Below are 20,436 nucleotides of genomic sequence, written 5' to 3'. Positions count from 1 at the left end.
TGTGCGAGTTCATGTGGATGAACTGTTCTTCCTCTGACCAGCAGTCTCCAAACTTCAGAGTTTCCACCTCACAGAGCATCCCTCTCCCACAACTCCCCCACTGAGCTCCTTCAGACTAGTCAGCAGTAATTAGCAAACGCCTGGTGGAACTGCACATCTGCTGAGGCCATTATACAAACCACTTCTCAGTGAAACACTGGTAAAAGCATTGTTAAAGGGTTAATAGAGGAGCAGTTTGTGCCGACTTTCATTAAGGTGGCGTGTCAGAAAGAGCAGTTTTTAAAAAGACAGAGGCCCAATTTCAAGCATGAAATTAGTCAAATTTCTTTTAAGTCATATTTAATATATATATAGCATTTTTATAACAATTAAAGGTAACATGGCTACTTGACTGTGCTATAAAATGGCACTACAGGCCTGGAAAATACATAACACTTCTCCTTTAAAAAGAAACAAATGGTATCAAAGATGTTTTCTCTTCCACACCACAAACATACTTGACCTTTGCAAGACTGCACCAAATATGGAAAATTTGAAGGCGGAAAGAAGTTTTATTCACACACAAGAATTTATTTTCATCTGGATGGCTTTGATAGCTGCGAGCATAACTGGCATCACAAAGAGTTTCCATTGGTGTCGTTTTAGAAAACACTTTTAGATCCGTTTTGAGGTTTTTTGGCAACTGCTCTTTAATTTATCAGCTGAGGAACAGATTACTTAAATTTAAATGCATTTTTTTCATAGAGACACTATTTTATATAGTGTCTCATAAGCAATAGTGGTAAGAGACACTATGCTTATGTTTGCACTTAAAATCTACTGACAGAAAACTCAAATACTTTCCTAATCTTCAGATAGTATCAGGAAGAGTTTCCCTTCACATTCACCATGACAGTCTTTTTACTAGATGGAGTGATATGCCGACAGTAACTTGATATCGCTTTCGTTGACAAACTTCACTTTGACAAGAAATATCACGCTGCTCTGATATCTCCTTACACATCTGCAGGACACATCTGTCATATCAAATGAACAAGTCAGGAAAAAAAAGCCTTCCACATTGTTTATCTCTGACCTCCTGAAACACTTTGTCCCTACTGCTATTGATTTAAGAAATAATTCCTAGTGACTGATGTGACTGAAGCAAAGTCGCATCAGACCTGGATTCATTTAAAGAATGTTGTTCAAGTTTAAAAAAACAAAAGAGTTATGTTTAATATGCAATCTGGATGCAAGCTGTGCTGCCTTGCTCTGACGTTCTTTTTAATGTTTCTTTAATTTCTTGTTGTTTGCAATGGAAAAACATCAGGAAGCAGAAAAGATGCTGCCTTCAAGTTTCATTGTCATCTTAAAGGTTAACAATAGGTAGTTGGTCCATGGAGGAGAAACAGAGCTCACATGTTGCAAAAAAAAAAACCTTCAAAGTGCAGCAGGCCAGGTTATTTCAATTAGTTTTTGACTTGAACTTTAAGCTGGACCCCCACCTATCACTGCCGGGGATCAGCCACAAGGAACCCTGTCACTGTTCCCTTTGACCGCACTGAGTATTTTGTTTTGTTCAAAGTAGAAGATGGGACGGAGAGGTAAAGTGATACGACGGTCTTCCTGACGGGGCGCGCTGCTGTACCCGACCGTGCGTGCCTGCAGGCTTGTAGAGGGATGATTCCTTTATCCCTGCATGAGCTCTAAACAGTAGTGTGCACCCACACACAGTGTACATACCACATGTCAAACACAGTATTATTTATTGCCTTGCTGTTTTCAAGTGTTTATAGAAACTTTCGCTCCATCATTATTTTCATGCAAATATGAAACAGAACAAAGATTCACAAACAAAGTGTCGATACGGTGTAAAGGGCTGACCTTTATGTAACACGGGGGGAGTTTTTTTTTTTCTCTCCCTCCCTCAGTCACTCAGCAAAACTCTTCATTTGACTGAAGCATTTGAGGCCACACAAACCCTGTGTACGAGTTCAAAGTTGTTCAACCGAAAAACGATCGGGTTCGCTTCACAGTTGACATGAGCAAGAACACATCTGGTCCCATTTTAAGCCAGCGGGGAGAAAGGAGTGTTGATGGTGAAGATGATATCGCCTTGTAGTATTTATACAACTTTCTTTCTTGACAAAATCAACCGTTTGGCCATGCAAATCTGTGATATGAAAACTTTTTTCTCTTGTTGTTTTTCTCCTCACTTTGGTTGCCACAGTTGTCACCCTACGCACCATTTGCCACAACCTGGAGTTTCTCCAGACTAAACATGGGAGAAAACATGAGGCCGAGGAGCATGCCTGAAAGTTAATGCCTCAGGCTTTTCTGATAACATCAACGGGTCAAAAGAACAAAAAAACAACAACATCCAAATGGGCAAATGAGTTTCATGTTAGTTCCAAATGCTGAGTTCAAAACAGAACGATCCTCCGTAATCCAAGAGTGCTTTGAAGGTTAATCAGGTCTGTGCTTGGGTCACCATCTCCAGAGGCTCCTCTTTTCTCTCTCTGAAAATACAAATCAAAATGTGAAAGAATCAGACATCTTACAAACAAAGAAGTTAAATCTAGAGCCACAGCTTCAGACTGTTCACTCAGATGCAAACAGGTTGTTGCAGCTTATATTTTTCTCCTCTTGTGTTTTTCAGTTGACTTGTACAAGATATGTCATATTCAAAATGAAAAAAGATTCAAAAGGTGGATTCACTTTTGAAAAACCCTTGTACTTGTAATGATTGGTGCAGTTTGACTAAATCTATGCATTTGAATGTTCACACAGAAAGACCTGCTGGAGTGTTAGCATCCCTTTAAAAGGACAGTATCATTTAAAATCTGCTTTTTTACCTTTAAATCATATTAAAATGTTATTCCCTCATCAAAAACAAACCTGGTGTGTTGCTTTGATTCTTTCATGCATGTTTGAGAAATCCTTTAATCTCCACGGCAACCATTCAGCTGTGAAAAACGCTGCTTATAGCTGCAGGTTCCAAATTTTGGAGCTGATGCCACACAGCATGCCTCCCCCATGACTCTCCCACTCAGACCCTTCAGACTAGTTAGTAGCCATTAGCAAACATCTCATTATACAAGTTACTTCTCAGTGCAAAGCTGGTAAAAACATTGTTAATGGGTTAATAGAGGAACAATGTGTAATGACATCCTGAAGGCAGAGTTTCAGAAAGAAAGTGACAGAGGCCCAATTTCAAGAGATTAAATTATGAAGTCAAAATTTTTTAAGTCCTATTTACTATAGTATTTTTATAACAATGGAAGAGAATATAGTTACTTAATTGTAACTATGTGGCTGAAAAACGCATAATACTGCCCATTACTTACACATTTTTTGTGAAAAAACCGAGGAAGAATAAAAAAAAAATCCAGCCTAACATGTCGGCTCTTCTTGACGCTTTTTGCCATCATCCTCTTTGGAGCCACTCTAGAGATATTCAAATTTTAAGAAAACATTTCTATACTTGGAGATCAAAAACAATTAATCTAATGCATGATGAAAGTCTGGCTGGCAGCTCCCAGAGCTTCATGTAAATTTTTGGATTAAATGGGAGGGAGACAGACTCACTCCAAATCTGCTGCTGCCCTCACTCTTTCGATTCATTTTAAACCATTTTCCACAAACACACAAAGGCCCCTCCGTCAACCTTTTGATGTGTCATTAAGCTAAATAGGAGGAGACATGATGGAAGAGTCACACACGCACAAAAAAAACACAGTATCACTTCATGGTGCAGTGACTTTTATCCTCCTGTGGTGAGCTGCCACTCCGCCTGTTAAAACCTGCTAAGTAACCCTAGACGTGGAAAGTACCCCTGGAAGTCTGAGACACAAGGAGCACGTGGACAGGAGGCCTTCATCGTCTACCTGTTTGACACACACACACACACAGTTGTGAAGTATCAGTGCAGCTTTCCTCCAGACACGCAACCTAGACAAGATCTGAAATACAGTAAGACCCCCTGCTACTTACATCCTGCTCTGCTTCTGTTGTTGCAGAGAAGTCAATCTGTCTGCACTTGTTTGAAGAGCTCATGCATGTCAGCTAACCACTCACTCAGAGAGCATATCAGATGTCTCTGGTCACATTTTGACAACTGTAGGTGTAGCGTTTTCTGCCTAAGAGTGTCTCGGGACTCTGATGCAAGCCTGAGCATCTGCAGGGCTTCAGACATTCTCTCCTTACACCTGGCCTCCTCTGATCCAGGCATCAAAAAGGGGGCAGGTGGGTTTGCTTTTTGCCCCCATAACCCCAAAAACAAAGCAGTTTCAATTGAGCGCCCGCTTCAAGAGCCGCTGACAGTGTGAGGAGGCCTCCTAACTTTGAACATTCGTCGTTTTTTTTTCCTTCTCTCCCACTAGAGTAATAAAGAGGGAAAGCCCAAATGAAGTCAGTGAGCTCATAAAACAAGCCTTTAATTTGTTTGTATTTGCCCAGGAGCTACCACTACTGTTGGCCTCTTGCTCCTCTGGACTGCAGTCATGAATATAATCCCACAGGCTATCTGGTTTGATCAGATCAGAAAGGAAATTTACGAGCAACATTTAGGAGGCCCGATTTGTTGGATATGAAATGAGCAGGTGGGATTCATCATTGTCTTTGTACATCTCTGCTTGCACAGCAAAAAGGTGTGCTGGAGCGGAATGGGAGGGTAGGAAGACGTCTCGCTATGTACCAGTTTTCATAAGATAACAAACCGCTCTGACTTTGAACGTATACAGCCGAATGAAAGATATACGGCCGTCTATAGCTGAAACACGCCATCCTTTGTGACTTTACAGCTCGTTAAAGTTGGGAAACTATGCGGTGATGGTTCATATATATATAGAGAGAGAGACACAAAGAATTAAAGGTCATGTGAAAGTAGATTCAACTTTAATTATAGAAAAGTATGAAAATGTTGTTATTTTTTTAATATCCAACAAAACCAAGGGTGACAATAAGCCAAGATGAACTGAATGCAATGGCTTGTGCTCATTTTGCAGGGTTAAGATTGTGATTATAATGATTAAGTTCAGGACTGATTGCATCTGGTTTTGTTGTTTGTTTCTTTTTGTTCTATTAGATTTTGCCAGATTTTTTCGTTTATCATAGTTTTGGGGTTGCTGTATTAGTTTATTCATTTGTGCTACTTTCTTTATCTTTGTGATTAGTTTGTTAGATTTCACTTTTCCAGTTTTGTGTCCTAAAGTCTAGAGGATCATCAGGATGTTTTTTTTTGTTTTTTTTTCACAAATGTACAACAAACCTTTGTGTTCTCTTTCGTTAGCCGTGGTTTTCACTCTGGAGCTGTTCCTCAGATGCCAAGAATCTTTCTTATTGTTAAATCATGAACTCTAACTTTAAAATGAGGCCAGCAAAACCCAAAGTTGCTTTTTTTGCCTCATAAATTATCCATCTCAGATGTTTTATTCTACAGAGTATAGCTAGTAAAAATTCATTTGTACCCATTTCCCTGGTTTTTGCTTTAATAATAAAAGCAGTCATTTTATTTCCTTTGTTAGAGATTATCTTTGTCTTGAATTGTTGAAAGTTTGCTTATCTGAAAAGTATCAAAAAGTGAAAGAATGTGTTTTTGCAGCAGTGTTCTGAAGTAAAATTTTAAATGAAACCAGAAAACAAACCTAAGTCTCTATCAATGTCCAGATTTTAGTGGCCTTTTTTGTGCAGTGATTAGACAAAAAAAGGTCAAGAAGTCCCAAACCCAAAGTTGCATATTGTTCTGCGAATCACTGTGTGAATAATATTACTGAGGGCAAAAGGTGACTGTGGATCCAGTCTAGAGTAATATATATATATGTTGTTTGTAACGCTACATTTTAGAGCAACAGAGACAGACTTTTGTCTATTTTTTTGGGGAAAAAATGGTTTACAACCTACCTGGTTTGCTTTCTGTTGTGTAGTTTTATTATTATTACCATGGTGACCAGTGCTGAGAAGGATCCAAAAGCCCCAAGAAAGAACCCCACTTTATCATCTGTAAAAAAAACAACAACGTTGATATTAGTAATGGTTGTTCATCCTGCATGACTGAAATACAAATAAATTAAACAAAAAAACCTAAAGGGCCACCAGGAAAGCACCTATTGGAGATTTACAGGAAAAAGGATGCTGACTAAAGGCTGCAGGGTAAAATCCATCATGTAAATTAATTAGTAAGCCTAACACAGGTTAATCATTGTACGATGAGAGATGGATTGAAAGTGCTGCCAACAGTCAATGACAGCCCAGTAACATTTAGTTTGATTCCTAAAGTTTCAAAGATTACTGTGAAGTTTAAGGTGAAGCATCCTCCTGCTTTGTATTTTTATTTTTATTTTTTTTACATTTCTTGTCATTTTATAACTTGTTGTAGTTGGAGAAATGGACATGCGTACGGGTAAGGCATGTTTGGTTTTTTGTAATTTTCTGATTTATAGTTATTGCATGTTGTCTCGTCTTTCCCATTCTGCAGCTAAGTGATCTGGAAATGACAGAATCAACCTTCTCATCTACTTTCCCACTGATGCATTTTTAAAATGTATATTTCTATATTTTCCTATTTGTTTGTAAAATTGTTATAGTATGCAATATTTGTAGCATCAGAAATTTTTCTGAAAACAATTATTTCTTTAAGATGAAACTTCTTTTTCTAATTTTAAACCATACCCCAACTGCAGGGTTGATTTCTTGAAACTGTCCTATGTGAGATTAGGATGCTGCAGTAAAAAACCTAAACTTATTTTTATGTGTTAAAAGGCAATAGTTGTGAAAGCCAGTTTGGTCTATTTATCTTTCCTTAATATACCTTCCCTTTTCAAGAATGCAGGACTAAACGAAACTATTATTGTTACACTGTGAACTTTAATGCTGACTGAGTGATTACTCAACGCACCGCAGGAATTAAGCTAATAATTACACCAAACAGTCTGTCAAACACCGCCCTCTTTGCCCAGACCAGTTAGCTAGCTAAGATTACAAACGGTTTTTTTGCACTCAAAAAAGTTGCCAAGAAGCAAGTCAGATCCCACCTTTTTTCCAAGTAATCATGTGTACTCCCTGAAACTGTTAGAACCAGCTATTGCCCATTTTCCTACATCACAAACAAATCCAGCAAGTAGACTTTAATAAAACACAACACACAGTACTCAGCATTAAAAACAGATGTTTGCACCTGATATGTTTTAGCAAAGAATCGTGGCTAATCAGTATGTCCTGATATTAACAAAATAAAATAACCAGTCATCACTGATTTTCATCATTTCTGTTGTACCATCAGCGCTCCAGTTACAACAGCAAGTAATCTCTTTTCCCTGACTGTGAAATATAGATAGTGCACATTAATTACTGACTCATTCAGGGCATAGATTAAAATCCATTTGCTAACATTTATTACTAGATCTGCTTTTTTTCAGGAGCTGATTCTTAAATAAATGTAATTGCTCTCAATTTAAATTTAATCTTACCAAAATCATGACTAACTTGGTGCAAAAGATCTTTTTTTTTATCTCCAGCTTATCAGATTTACATTTAAAGAGTGCAGATTTTCTGAGGTGAAACATAAAACAATCAGTTTTCATGAAGGTAAAACCCAACTATGCAAAACAGAGTCAGGTGTGTCTGTTATAGATACCAGAAGAGATTAAAATAAAACTAAATGCCAAGTTTGAAGGATTCTTCCAGAACTGTTCTTCAAATATGTTGCTACTTCTTAAAAGAAAGTATTTAAGAAGGTCATGTCATCCATCAATATACTGAGACTGCTTAGAGGTAATTAGAGTATAATAAGAGAAAAAACTGATGTACATGATAATAAAAACGCAGGCTGGTAATATGGAAAACAATAATCTGAAATACACATTCACACAAAACAAATCCTAGAAGTTTCTAAATTAGCCAGTTTTGCTAAAAAAAAAAAAAATACCAATAAATATATCAATTTTGACCAATCTGGTGATTCCTGAAGATTTTGGCACTAATCTTACAAGATGCACCAGATATTAATGGACTTTCTACATGTGGAGAACTGACACTATCTTAACATCCGGCTTTTTCCTCCTGGCTTCGCTCAAAGTTATCCCATTATTCCTGTGAGCCTTTTATGAAAGTTAAAACTGAAATATCTGCATTTCTGTCTCATGTCATGGTTTCAGGAACATGCACAGCATTCAGAAAACCCACATCTGGAATGAAATCATACTCAGGTATTCATATTGTTGTCAATAGGTGCAATAGATCAAACATTTGCAACTGATGCACAACATTTGCTTGTACATGTTACGGTACTAAACTCTGGAAACATTCCTGTCTGGGGCCTGATTTCTGACTGCAGACAAGGTTGATCTTGTCCATGGACAATCCTCAGCTAATAATTACACCACACAGCCACAACAATTTACTCTCTGGAAGATCCAAAAACTTCTCATCTTTTTAATGTTGTATTGCTATTATATTAATCATCGCCTCAAATTCAGGCTGGAGGAATTCAACCACCCCTCCACGCAAGAGGAGTTAATCTAACTTCACTTATCATTAATCAAAGGCATTTATAACTTTGAAGTGAAGGAATTCAGTGTTTCAGCATTTTTGCAGTTTCCTGAAAGTTTCTTCCAGATTAGTTGAGGATGAAAACTGAATGCTGCTTCTCCATATTTGCTCCTGACTCTGGTTCAAGACTCTGACCTGAACTTTGACTGGTGGGCAAATCAATGCGTTTAATGAAAAACAGATGGATGATCGTCTCAGAATCTTGTTGGGACACTAGTCCTTCAATCCTGGAAACGTTCAGGTGACAATAGACCGACTAGTAATTGTTTTTATGCGTCTCTGAAGGTTCATCACCACACCCAGATTCCAGGCCAGGTCATCAGCTTCACTCTTATCTGCATAGTTATTGCAACTAATCTTATTACTTGTTATGGTCTGAGATAGCACAAACATGCATATATTTAATAGGAGAATGAAAAAAAGAAAATAATATGCATGATACATGATTCCAAACTGTCGATATGAAACTGCAAGTAATGATAATAATCATTTCCAGTGTTTATCTTCCAGGACATTTGAAAGAAATGCATTTTTGCTCTTTTCAGGAAATGAGAGAGATTAGAAGTAAAGTTGATTTTTCTCTCTCTCTCACTTAGTACAGTGCATCTCTACTGAGAGCTACACCCGGGGTGGATCTCACCCTGCATGACTTATTTTCATTAATTCAACTATCTTTGGAATTTGAAACAGGTTAAGTGGAGACATCAGTCAAACAACGCTCGTCATAAAGAGCTTAAACAAATCCAACTCCAACAAGACAAAAGAAAACAACACAAAGTCAACAAAAACAAGATTCTGCACCTGCACCTGGCCTCACTCATTGGGTTAAGGTTCATTCTCAGACATGTCGCAAAGATGCATCAATAAAATGCTAACCAGACGCATTAATTTTCTTGGAAAATCAAGAAAATTAATTTAAAAAACAAAAGTGGAGGTTATTTTCTGAAGCAGAGACTTTCACTGACAAACAAAATGACGTGACTCAAGTGACATGACTAGTTTTAAAATCACTTGATGTCCTTGGTTGGTATTTCAAACAAAGCTTTTTTTACATAAAAGTTCAGTGATTCATCATTGGAAGCATAATAATTATTGAAAATACACAGAGGCGTTGTTTTGAACCATTTGTACCCGACTGGCAGACCATTTTATTTCTACATATACAGCTGAAACTAGCAGCTTACATACACTTAAACCATTTGGAAATGAACATAGATAGTAGAGCTGTACTTCAAAAGAAAATGTCAGGTAGTTCTGCATTGGCATAAAAACACAAAGCATCTTTTTTAAGTTTTAGTCAAATACAATTTCTAAAAATATGTATAAATTTTTTTCCACCTTGCAATACACTATTTTGCATTGTCCCATCACATAAAACCTCAATAAATATATTATGAAATGTGTGCCTCTAATGCAAAAAATGGTTAAAAAGTTAATTTTCTTTCTTTATTCGGTAAAACCAGAGGCTACAAATACTTTTTCAAGGATTATGCTGCGACAATCAAAACTCGTGCATTGTGCCCAGTTGTTTGTTCTCCTTCCACTTCAACTATGGTGAAAACAGAGGTTGAGTCCAGCTGGATTTCTATGTAAAACAGACAAAAAGGAGTTTAAATCTAAACCTTAATGGATTTTGTCACAGTGTTTTGAGTTGATGTGTGATGATTTTGTCAACCTACCGACTTAAATACAATCAGGATTTTATTGAAGAGTTTCTCTCCTAAATGCTGCAGAAACCGAAGTAAAGGTTTCATTCATAATTTTAGACCAACTTTCTGAATGGGAGAAGATTTATTGAGAGTTCCTATGTAATAAAATGCTGATTACAGTGATCACAGATAACAGGAGTGAAAATATACATATAAATAAGCTGCAATGACAAGGTTGAAAATGGTATGCAATTATATAGGCTTATTGATATGCTACCTGGAGCATGATGTCATGATCTACGTAGTTTTTAAACTTAGTTTCACATCATAAGGGAAAACAATCCCTAAGTTCAAGTAGAGGCTGTGAATTTAGTTCACAGTCTTGACTATAAAAGTGAATTAATTTAACTTCTCCAAACCAAGCCATCTTCTGGGAAATGTGAACTTGCACAGCACTGTTTGTACTCACTGTCAACTCTTCTGACAAGCAGCAGCGGCTCATTAAAGTGACTGAGAAGGAGTCAAACTGGAAGTGGTGGTATTTATTGTTCAATGGCACATCCTTTTCAACTTAATTACGACTTCTTTTGAGCCTACAAATCGTGCCGCAGTGATTCATATGAGGGAAAGAGAAGGAGGGCTGCTGCTGCTCAGTCTGTATTTAGCGTTGTTTACTTGGCTGGAGGTCACATCTGAACGGTGGAGGAAAAGGAAACAACTCCCGCAACACCTGCCACTGAGCTCCTCAGGCCATGTTGACAGTCGTTAGCCCCGATTTGTGTAATGAGAGCCATAGAGCGAGAGCAATCATTGTCACATACTGTAGCTAAAAACGTCTGCCATCGTCTGTTAATGGGAGTAAACTCAGTTCCTCTTGGGGAATTTTATAATCACGCGACTGTCTTGGTATAGATGCATGCAGTTAAACTAAGATTAATATTTATTGGTGAAGAGCACGTCATGAACGCAGGAATTAGACAAATGAGTCCAACTTAGATTGAAATCAGATGTAGGTAATTTCAAGTTTTCAGAGTTTCATCCGATGAATAGCAAGAACGTAAAAGAAAAAAAAATAACTGAATAAAAACACACACAAATAAAAACAAAATAAAATCTGAGAAATACTGCCATCTGCTGGCCAGATTGAAAAAGTATATCAGCGTTCTGTGAGTTTGTGGTCAGGGTGAGGACTAAAAAGCCATTTCAGAGACCCAGATGTTTCTAATTCACCAACACAGCGCAAATCTAAGCTCAAAAGCTTATAGTTTATTTCAGGGGTGTCCAAAGTGTGGTTCCGGGGCAATTTGAGGCCCTTGGAACAATTTCATGTGACCCCCGACTGCAGTTCAAGAAGAAGGTGAGCACTTTTGTGTGTTTTTTTTAGTTTGAGTATTCCAATGACAAATTTAATACTTTAATGGAAATGTTAGGCAGAAAGTATTTTTCTTTTAATTTTATTTTCATAGTAAGAAGAACTACCCCGCCTCTCGCCCGGAACGTTAGCTGGAGATAGGCACCAGCACCCCTCCCGACCCCACTGAGGGACAAGGGTGTTCAGAAAATGGATGGATGGATAGTAAGAAGAACTATAAACATCCAGTGACTTTTTACTCAAAAACAAAAACAAAAAAACACCAGAGCATTAAAAGGTTTTCTGAAGAAAGTTTTCTCTTTTTTGCTGGGAATACACCAAAAGATTTTCTTGAACAAAAAAAAAAAAAAGACAATAAAATGACAAACATTTTTCCCACTTTGTTTCATTAAAAAACACTGCATGTCCAATTTATTGCGTAGCAGATTAAAAAAAATGTTTGGCCACTGCTGGCTTAGTTGCCAGGTGGGTGTGGTTATGCTGATGTGTGCCTGTTTCTAATTGGTTCAAAATGCAGCAGCACAACTTCAGACAAGAAAGCTCTATCCATTGCAAAAGTAAAGACTATTCTAAAAGTTTAGTTTTGATGAGATAAAGGTCTTTCAAAGTCTGGCAAAATTAGAAAAGTCTTCATTTTAGCAATAACCCTTAATTGGAAAAGTTAGTTTTGGAAAATGTGTTCAGTTTTAGTTTTTCAAATGAAGATGCTTTTTCAAATTACAAAGTCAGATTTTGCTAAAGACATTTTGAAAGTGTCCAAAGGTTCAAGAGTAAACAGTGTTGGTTTTGGTCATTTAGTTTGAGAAAATGAATTGCTATTCAAAGTCAGTGAAATTAGGTGAGATGCTTGTTTAGGATGGAACTAAGGAAGATAATTAAGAGAAGAAAAGTTGACCAAGAATACATCCCTGTGGAACTCCACAAGGGAAAGCTGAGGTACTGAATGAGTGAAGCTGAAGTCTTTCAGTTTGGTTTAAACATGTTGTGCAGCCACTGTCTTCAAAAGTTGACCTCAAATCAGGGTTTCTACCCGAATTTACCTGTAATACAGTAGGGCTGCTCCCCTGTCCATGTCCCCTCCTGCAGACAGGTGCGCTCTGTTGACCTGTACAGTATGTAGCCTTCATTGCAGGTGAAGCTCAGGGTTTTCCCCTCCAGGTAATGTGTTCCATTCTTCTTCCCATTCCTGGGTGTGGGAAGCCAGCCACATGACACCACTAAGGAGCAACAATATGTCAAGAAGTCATCAGCCGGTGACAAGAAGCGAATATTTAAAGAATTGATGCTTCTGTTCTATAAAGCGACAATGACTGTGTTCACCTTACAAAAGCTAGCAATGTCATTTCAAAAATTGCTTTCATCTTTTATCAAGAAGAAAAAGAAAAACATTATTACTGATAAGTAATATTTGACCAATTGAGTTAGGAATAAAATTCAAACAGTTTTCTCTTGCTTTTGCCCATGAGCTGAAGGAAATTAAAGATAGGCAGACAATGATCTTGTGACATGTGGTACCTGGCTTCAGGGCTTCCATTAAGGCCTGATGATGTTGATGGGCCCTGAGTGTGGCGTTTCCCACCGCCAGGCTCCGAGAGATAAGGGTATCATGTATACAGAAATGCGCCCCTTCTCCCAAACACATCGACAACATGTCTGCTGCCAAGGGGTCATCGGGTTTCAGAGGCAGAGAAAAGGCCGGAACAAAAGCAGGGTCGTGGCTTAATGGAAAAAAGTATGAATCCAAAAGGTAGTGGGAGTCATAGGTGAAAAGGGAAGACATGTTTGATATGTTCCCTGGAGGGAAAAAATGAACAATATCACTGAGGTTGTTTGGGATTTTTGGTTACTGAAACAAATTACGGGTTTTAGACGACAACCAACTTCTAAGGAACAACATGAATGTACAATTTTGTAGTTAAAGTATTGGGTGAACTGAATCACTATTTATCCTAAATTAAATTATGCCTTTGCAGTATAAACAAATAATAGTAATTAGTTAGTAAAAAGGATTACTGTGGTTAATTATTATGTTGGGTTGAGGCTAAGCGAAGGCAATGTAACTGAAACTAGACATAATCTGAAAAGATTAGCAACATTTGCTCGTGTCTTTTATTGGATGCTTTGGCAAAGATGTGTGAAAATCCTGAAAATAAATTAATACTTCACTGTAGAATAATTAAAAACTAAAAAAGAGCTGCAATTCTCTGCTTTGGAGGGTTTTTTCCTTTCTTCTCCCCATATTTGAGAATATCTCAAATCATCATCAAGTCTTGCTTTACAGTTTTAAAAGTACTTTGATTATAGTCAAGTTTACCTATTTTTCTATTGACATTACGTGACTTATGTAGATCAGCACACAGATTACATATTTTTTGGTTACCTCATCCATAACGGACACTTTTGGATCCTGTTCTTCTGTTACAATATTTGGTCTAATTCAACATTAAAACTCATTTAACAAGTAAAATATGTGAAATAGGATAAAAGTTGTTCAAAAACGGTGCCCTGAGCTACACCTCACTGAAAAATGGCAAAAAATAAAAAATAAAATGGACAGGCAGAGGAAATAAAACAATAATATGGTTTTTCTAAAAAATTTTTGTTGTCTCTAAGTTTTTATCAATAATTTAATACAATCAAATCACTGAATTATTGAACAGCTCCATGTTTTGAAGTTCCTATTTTTTTTGTTTCCATGTTATTTTACAGAAATGAATATTTGTGCTTAGTCTGATTGTTGGTATACGTAAGTTCAACAGTTGCCAACACTCACATGCAGCTCCAAAGGTAAAGATTTCCTCCTGCGTGGCGTTAGCTGATATGACCTCTCCAGACCGGGTCGTTAAGTCGTCGGATGGATCAGAGTTCATCCGACCGAGGAGACCCAGGCTGTGGTTGGAAAACTCCACTGGAAGCAGGACGGTAGCCGTCATGGCGCCTTCATGCAGACGGAGCTCCACAGCAGCACCAGAGGAGAAAATTACTGTCACATTCTGAGGACTGGGAGCAAATACAAAAACACCTAAAAGAAAATAAGATTCTGATTAAAATCTGGATACATAATTACTGAATTAGCATCTTAAATGTACAAACTAAACACCTGTAATGACTTACAGTTACTGCACGTTTGTTGATGAATAGCATAGATCAACAGTATTGATCAGGCTACAGTAAGAAAGATTTTAGACACATTTGCATTCTTGTCAGACTTTGGACTTATCAAAATCCATCACTAACAGCTGGATTTGAAGCAAAAACTGCTTCACACACAAATATATTTAAATAATATTTAAAGCACAAGACTTAAGACAGAAGACAGTTATATTTTTATATAATTTCTCTATAAGTTTTCTAAGTTTAGGCCAATTTTATAACAACAGAAAGCAGGTAAATATTTAGCGCTGCCTCACTTAAAGAACCAGAGTGAAATACTGCCATCTGCTGGCAAGAAATAGGATCTACATCTGTAGGAAATCAACAACAAAAATCCAATTAATCTTTGCCACTTATCAAAATTGGAAAGATGAGAGAACACGGCATTCATTTAATGCAGATATATGTTGACCTTTGTCATTCAGAAAGTAGCAGCAATAAAATAGCTACTCAATAATCAGAAATAATCAAAAAGTTGTGGCTGAAAAAAAATTGGAAAAATGGATAAAAGCAGCTGGAAAACTGTTAATGTTCATCACTGCAAGTCTTGCTCCTAAAGCATATGGCTTTGTATTATTCCCTAAAGCATAAGACTTATTGCTTTAGAAAGTAGATGTTATTACTGCAACACCTTCCTGATTCAGCAGGAGGTCAAAATAAATTTTAACCAGCACCACCTTGCAGATCCATCCATCTTTGCTCAGTAAAAGGCAGAATCTTCTGGTTCCTCAGCACCTGAAGATGGTCGCCAGCAGTTCGTACCTCGATGACATCAGAAGAGTTCTCCTTCATGACCACTGATGACAGCTGGGCAGCTTTGACTAAGGTCCCTTATTGATAAACACAAACATCCTTTTTGTTCTCGAGTTAAACCATGATTTATTGACGCTTGGATCTGGGCGATTTTAAATAATAAAGGGAATAATGTTCAGTGATTCTGGTCATCTACAATCAGTTAATGCCATTTCACTTTCCTTTCTTAGAAAGACTTACCATTCTTAAGTTTCAGCTGTTCTGTCCTGGTCTGAATACTCAGGTTTTTGTCTGTTGACAGCAACAGGTAATATTCTCCTCTGCCGTTGAAGGTGTAGCTGAGGCCGTCAAATGTTATAAAATGCAGATTTCCGAAGACAACACCTGCAAGACAGCAAGAAATCAATACTGATAAGCTTATAGTGACAATTTGGCACAAATAATTCTCCCCTCCCTATCTCCAGCTTGCGTTGTGTGATATATTTTCCACTTATTGGCTCAGCGTTGAAATCTGTAACTCATTTACTCCTCCACACTGATCTGGGTTTACCCGCTCCTCTTATGTCCTGTTGAAGAAAATGTTTGGATAAAAGCAGAATCAGTCTGACTGTGATTAACCGGTTAATGAGAATATAAGACTCAGAAGCCAAAATAAAAACTGCAACAAGATTAAAACAAAATAAAAAGTCAAATTGAAGAAAAAGTTGATGAGCAAAAGGATTAAAGCTCATTGTGAAGTAAAAAGTCACTGTTCTCTGACATTGAGCCATTCTGTGATGACTGTGAGAGCAAATACCACAGAACAAAAAATTTAAACAATGATTTATAACATGATGCAATCACTTTCATTTAAAAGAGAAACAGCACTTTTTCCGACTGCTGCAACAATACCAGAGCATAGGTTAAAGTTACAATAATAACAGCTAAGTTTGACTTTCTTGTGAGAAAGAAAAATGTTCAGCTTCCTGTTTTTTAGCCAGCTGACTGACAGTGAGAAAACCGGCTTTTCTGGCTTTTTATTTAAAAACTAACCCTCAGGAATTAGTTTTTTCACATAAACCGCCATGCACTTCTGATTTACTGAAGGTTCAACCTGCTTTGGGTGGCTGGTATCTGCGACATCCACTGGAAGGCCGACGGTTCAGGTAGACGTGGCAGAGGTCGCTCCACAGGCAGCAGTAGCAGAAGCTCGTCACGTCGTGAAGCCAGTGGGAGAACCCAGGAACCCGAGGGGGCTCCCCGTACGGCGGGGAGCCCCAGTCATGAGCACGGTCCGGGGTGCTGCCGCCAACCGAGTCCCCCGTCAGGACCAGAGCACCTGTGTTGTCATAGCAACACTGCTGCCCTGATCCGTGACTTGAACTGCAAATTTAAGGAGACATTGGTGTTTCTCAGATTTAAAGGTTATTCTATGATTTTTTTTTCTTTGCGTCTCCTACCTGGCCTGAACGGCTCTGACACAGTGGACACTACCAGGGTGGTATGTACAAACACTGCCCGTCTCAATGTTACAGCTGTAATCAGTCTGACATAAAAAAAAAAACATTGAAATTGTAAAAAATAACTTGAATGTCTTTATGTATTCAAAGCAAAGCTATCAAGATAAATAAAATGTAGCTAAATTGTTTTGATTAGACAAAATAATCACATTTTATTGCTATGGAAGAGGATTCGGACTGCTGGGGGGGGGAAATAAATCTGACATTTTTCTTATAATTCTGTCTTTTATCTAAAAATATCGAGGTTAAATTCTGACCAAAAAAGTCAGAATTTTCGGGAAAAAAATATTCTGAGATTAAAGTCAGCATTTTGAGGAAAAAAAGTAAAAATCCTGGAATTAACATAAAAATTCTGAAATTAAAAACAAAATTCAGAGGAAAAAATGACAGAATTCTGAGTTCAATTCTGAGAAATAAAAGTTTTCTTATGTATCCTCTTCCATAAATTGTTGTGCATAGACCTACATGAAACCTTCCTGTGTCTGCGCGGGCCTGAGCCAGTGAACAGGGACAGTCGATGAGCTCGTCCAGGAAGTCAGGCAGCTTCCTCTCCAGGTCGTCCCACTGCAGACACTTCCTCTGAGCCCAGGCTGACGGATCGTCTCTGAAGGACTGCTCCAGGTGCCAGGCCAGAACATGGCCTCCACTCCACAGGGACTGGACATTCCTGGGAAGAAATATCAGTTTAAAATAGCCTCTAAGAAAACAGTTCAAACTATGGTTTAAACATTTAGTTCAAGGTTCTGGAAAACCAGAAATTAATTGGATAGATTTTTGTATTTTATCAGATAAAAAAAACACATTCTATTAATAATGATGTGAGAATATGTGACATTCTCACCTGTACTAAAAACTAACAAAAATATCAAATATCAACAATGAAACCAGTAAATGCTGGCATATTTCATATTTATCCCATAAAATATTAGATCATGTAGAGAAATATTGGTAAATGCTGTAAAGATCTTTTCCTGAATTTATGCAATGCATATACTAATATTTATTAGTCTAGTTATTTAACCTGTAATTCAGACTGAAAAAAAGAATGGAGCTCAAACTTTAAAAAATTGAGTTAATTTGTTACACAGAAATAAGTTTATCAAGCTTACTTTAGTAGTTAAATATAGTTAACATAGTATTTTCCTATTCCAGTAAATGACCAGTAATTAAATGCCTTTTCTACTTCACCCTTCTAAAAAGCATGGAGAAACATGAAACGTGAAATTTAACAGCATTTACAAATACACATCCTGTCAAATACAATACTGTCTAGAAGCTGGAGATGTGTTGTGGATACCTTTCTCCCTCTGATGTAGAACTGGCGGTGATTCGAATATTCCCCAATTCCCACATGGAAAACTTTTCTCTGGGTTGAGGAAAGAAGCTGAAGTCACCTGTGTTGGAAATATTCCTGCCGAGAGAGTAGAGGTAACTAATCTCTGCCTGCAGAGAGGACGACCCTGCAGTGCTCCTGCTGACCTCTCTGTAACCCCACAGCTCTACATTGACTCTTTTGGATTCGGTTAAAGAGCTGTTCCAGGTCATCGTCAGCTGTCCGGCCATGTTCGGAGTGCCATAGTTCTGCCACAGTGTTGAATTCACAAGGGTGACTTCAAATGAGGGATCTGCTTTACTGGGATGGACTGACACAGAAAAACAGAGTTAATTAGTGAATAAAAATTCAAAAAAGAAAACATGCTAATATTGCTGGAGCAAAGTGCAGCTTATTTTCATCAACAGCATTAATAATATGTAGGAAAGGATTCATAAAACTGTGAAAATTGATGCAAAATATACTAAACTCGGCAAGGAACATTGAAACAAAAATGCAAGTACATTTCTGCAAGATCCTATAAAAGTTTCATGAGATCCCAGTTTACTTTGTCCAAGATTTCAGACATTCTGCTTCTGAGCGTTGTAAAACCAGAAAGATACAACGAAGAACACTGTGTCTCACAAGTGACATAGGAGGAAAGGAAACGTGAAATACTTTTGCAAGATCTCACAAAAGTTTTGCAAGTCCCAAGTTACTTTTTCCAGTGGCGAGTTGTAAAAATAATTGCATTAAAAAAAGCACTTGCAAAACATTCAGATTTTTAAGACCACATAAAAAGAGGTACAAGCAAATCAACAAGAAAATCTTCATAGGTTTTTTGTTTTACCTGACAAATACTCTCCTGATCTGTTGAAATTTGTACCATCTGTAGAGACATCAAACGATATCCAGCCCGTCTCGTACAACAGAGGAGATATGCAGTACGGATGACCTTCCTCATCAATAATCCCCTGTTGTTCAATTTCACCCTTGAATCTGCAACAAAGTCAGACAAACTTGGATTTATTTGACCTGTCGACTGGTGTTGCAACACTTTTTGTTCCATTTCCATCTAAGTTTGCCATCTGTAAACAGAAAACACCTCAAAATATGCAGCTTTTGCATGAGAGTCAATCATTTACACAAACGAGATGTCAGTAAATTAAGTTCATGTTTAAAAGTTAAATATACAGGAAGCTAAATGCAGCTTTTTTTACACTTAAAAAATGTATGTTTTAAAAAAAATTTAAACATTCTTCAAGAATCTCCTTTGATTACTAAACTCAGATTGACTGAAATGCTATCCTTTAATTTAAGGCTTCATGTATCACTAGTCTGCAATGATTTTACAGGATCCTGTAACTCTGATACATGTAACAGAATACTTATCAATAACGAGTGCACACAATTGTGATTTTTGGTGTTTATGGTCTCAAACCTGCAGAGAAGTCGGCCATCAGGAGGAAGAGTCAAACCGAGGATCTGAAGTGCTCTTCCTCCCAGCATGGAGCTGGAGTAAGGTGAGACCTGGAAGCAGGACTGGTTGGAGTCTGAACAGCAGTTTGTCAAAATACTGCTGCATGTTAGACCTGATCAAAACATGTGAATAATCAGAACGCTTTTTGAAAAGGAAGACCGGATTTGATAAAGCATGAATTTATGCATCCATTTAAGATAAATCCTTGATTAAAAATACTTTCAGACAATTTTTCACAAATAGCATAACATACCTGATGTTTTAGATGAGAAGAAAGTCAGAATTGTCCAGATAAAAAGGAGCTCTCTCATGTGTGAACCCATGTTTTGGTTTGGGAACACTGAGTAAACACTCATGGCTGACTGAGTCTACCCTTGAAGGAGACTCCAACAGAGATGCAAAGTGTATCAAAGGTCTTTCAAAGTAACAAACAATCCAGATCACATGAGTCAAAGTTAATAGGTTCTAGTAATGATTTAACAGATGTTAATTTTAAGCCGTGTTTAAGCAGGATTTGCTCCCTCTTTGTGTGCCGACACGACACACATTCTTTAAATTTCCAGAGATTTGCATGCATGTGATTGCTGTCACACTTTTAACTTTAGTTCAGCTGCAAAAGCATTTCAATTTCAATTCCAGCTTTGTGTCACTTGTGACCAACCTAGCTCTCAAACCAAATTGTTAGATTTTAA

At 37.5% G+C, this 20,436-nt stretch overlaps 1 protein-coding gene and 1 long non-coding RNA gene across 2 annotated transcripts; both read right to left on the bottom strand.

Moving 5' to 3' along the window:
- Positions 1 to 1,726: 1,726 nt before the first annotated feature.
- On the bottom strand, positions 1,727 to 19,836 carry susd2 (sushi domain containing 2). Its single transcript, XM_015020994.1, has 13 exons — positions 19,706 to 19,836; positions 19,115 to 19,263; positions 18,250 to 18,595; positions 17,418 to 17,619; positions 16,893 to 16,978; positions 16,547 to 16,815; positions 15,694 to 15,837; positions 15,378 to 15,530; positions 14,321 to 14,569; positions 13,063 to 13,341; positions 12,588 to 12,764; positions 5,881 to 5,977; positions 1,727 to 2,498 (listed from the first exon to the last, which is right to left on the bottom strand). The coding sequence occupies exons 1-13, from the start codon at positions 19,771 to 19,773 to the stop codon at positions 2,450 to 2,452; spliced, it is 2,268 nt and encodes a 755-aa protein (XP_014876480.1). The 5' UTR covers positions 19,774 to 19,836; the 3' UTR covers positions 1,727 to 2,449.
- Positions 3,725 to 5,360, bottom strand: LOC106938815 (uncharacterized). The gene is made up of 2 exons (XR_001422698.1): positions 3,973 to 5,360; positions 3,725 to 3,866 (listed from the first exon to the last, which is right to left on the bottom strand). It is a non-coding gene; the product is annotated as an uncharacterized LOC106938815 (long non-coding RNA).
- Positions 19,837 to 20,436: the final 600 nt, after the last annotated feature.

The sequence above is a fragment of the Poecilia latipinna genome, unplaced genomic scaffold (assembly GCF_001443285.1).
Source record: "Poecilia latipinna isolate Pla-1442-1.1 unplaced genomic scaffold, P_latipinna-1.0 Scaffold2699, whole genome shotgun sequence".
Classification (NCBI taxonomy): domain Eukaryota; kingdom Metazoa; phylum Chordata; class Actinopteri; order Cyprinodontiformes; family Poeciliidae; genus Poecilia; species Poecilia latipinna.
The sequence above is the reverse complement of the archived record's forward strand: the minus strand, read 5'-3'. Positions and strand labels throughout refer to the sequence as shown.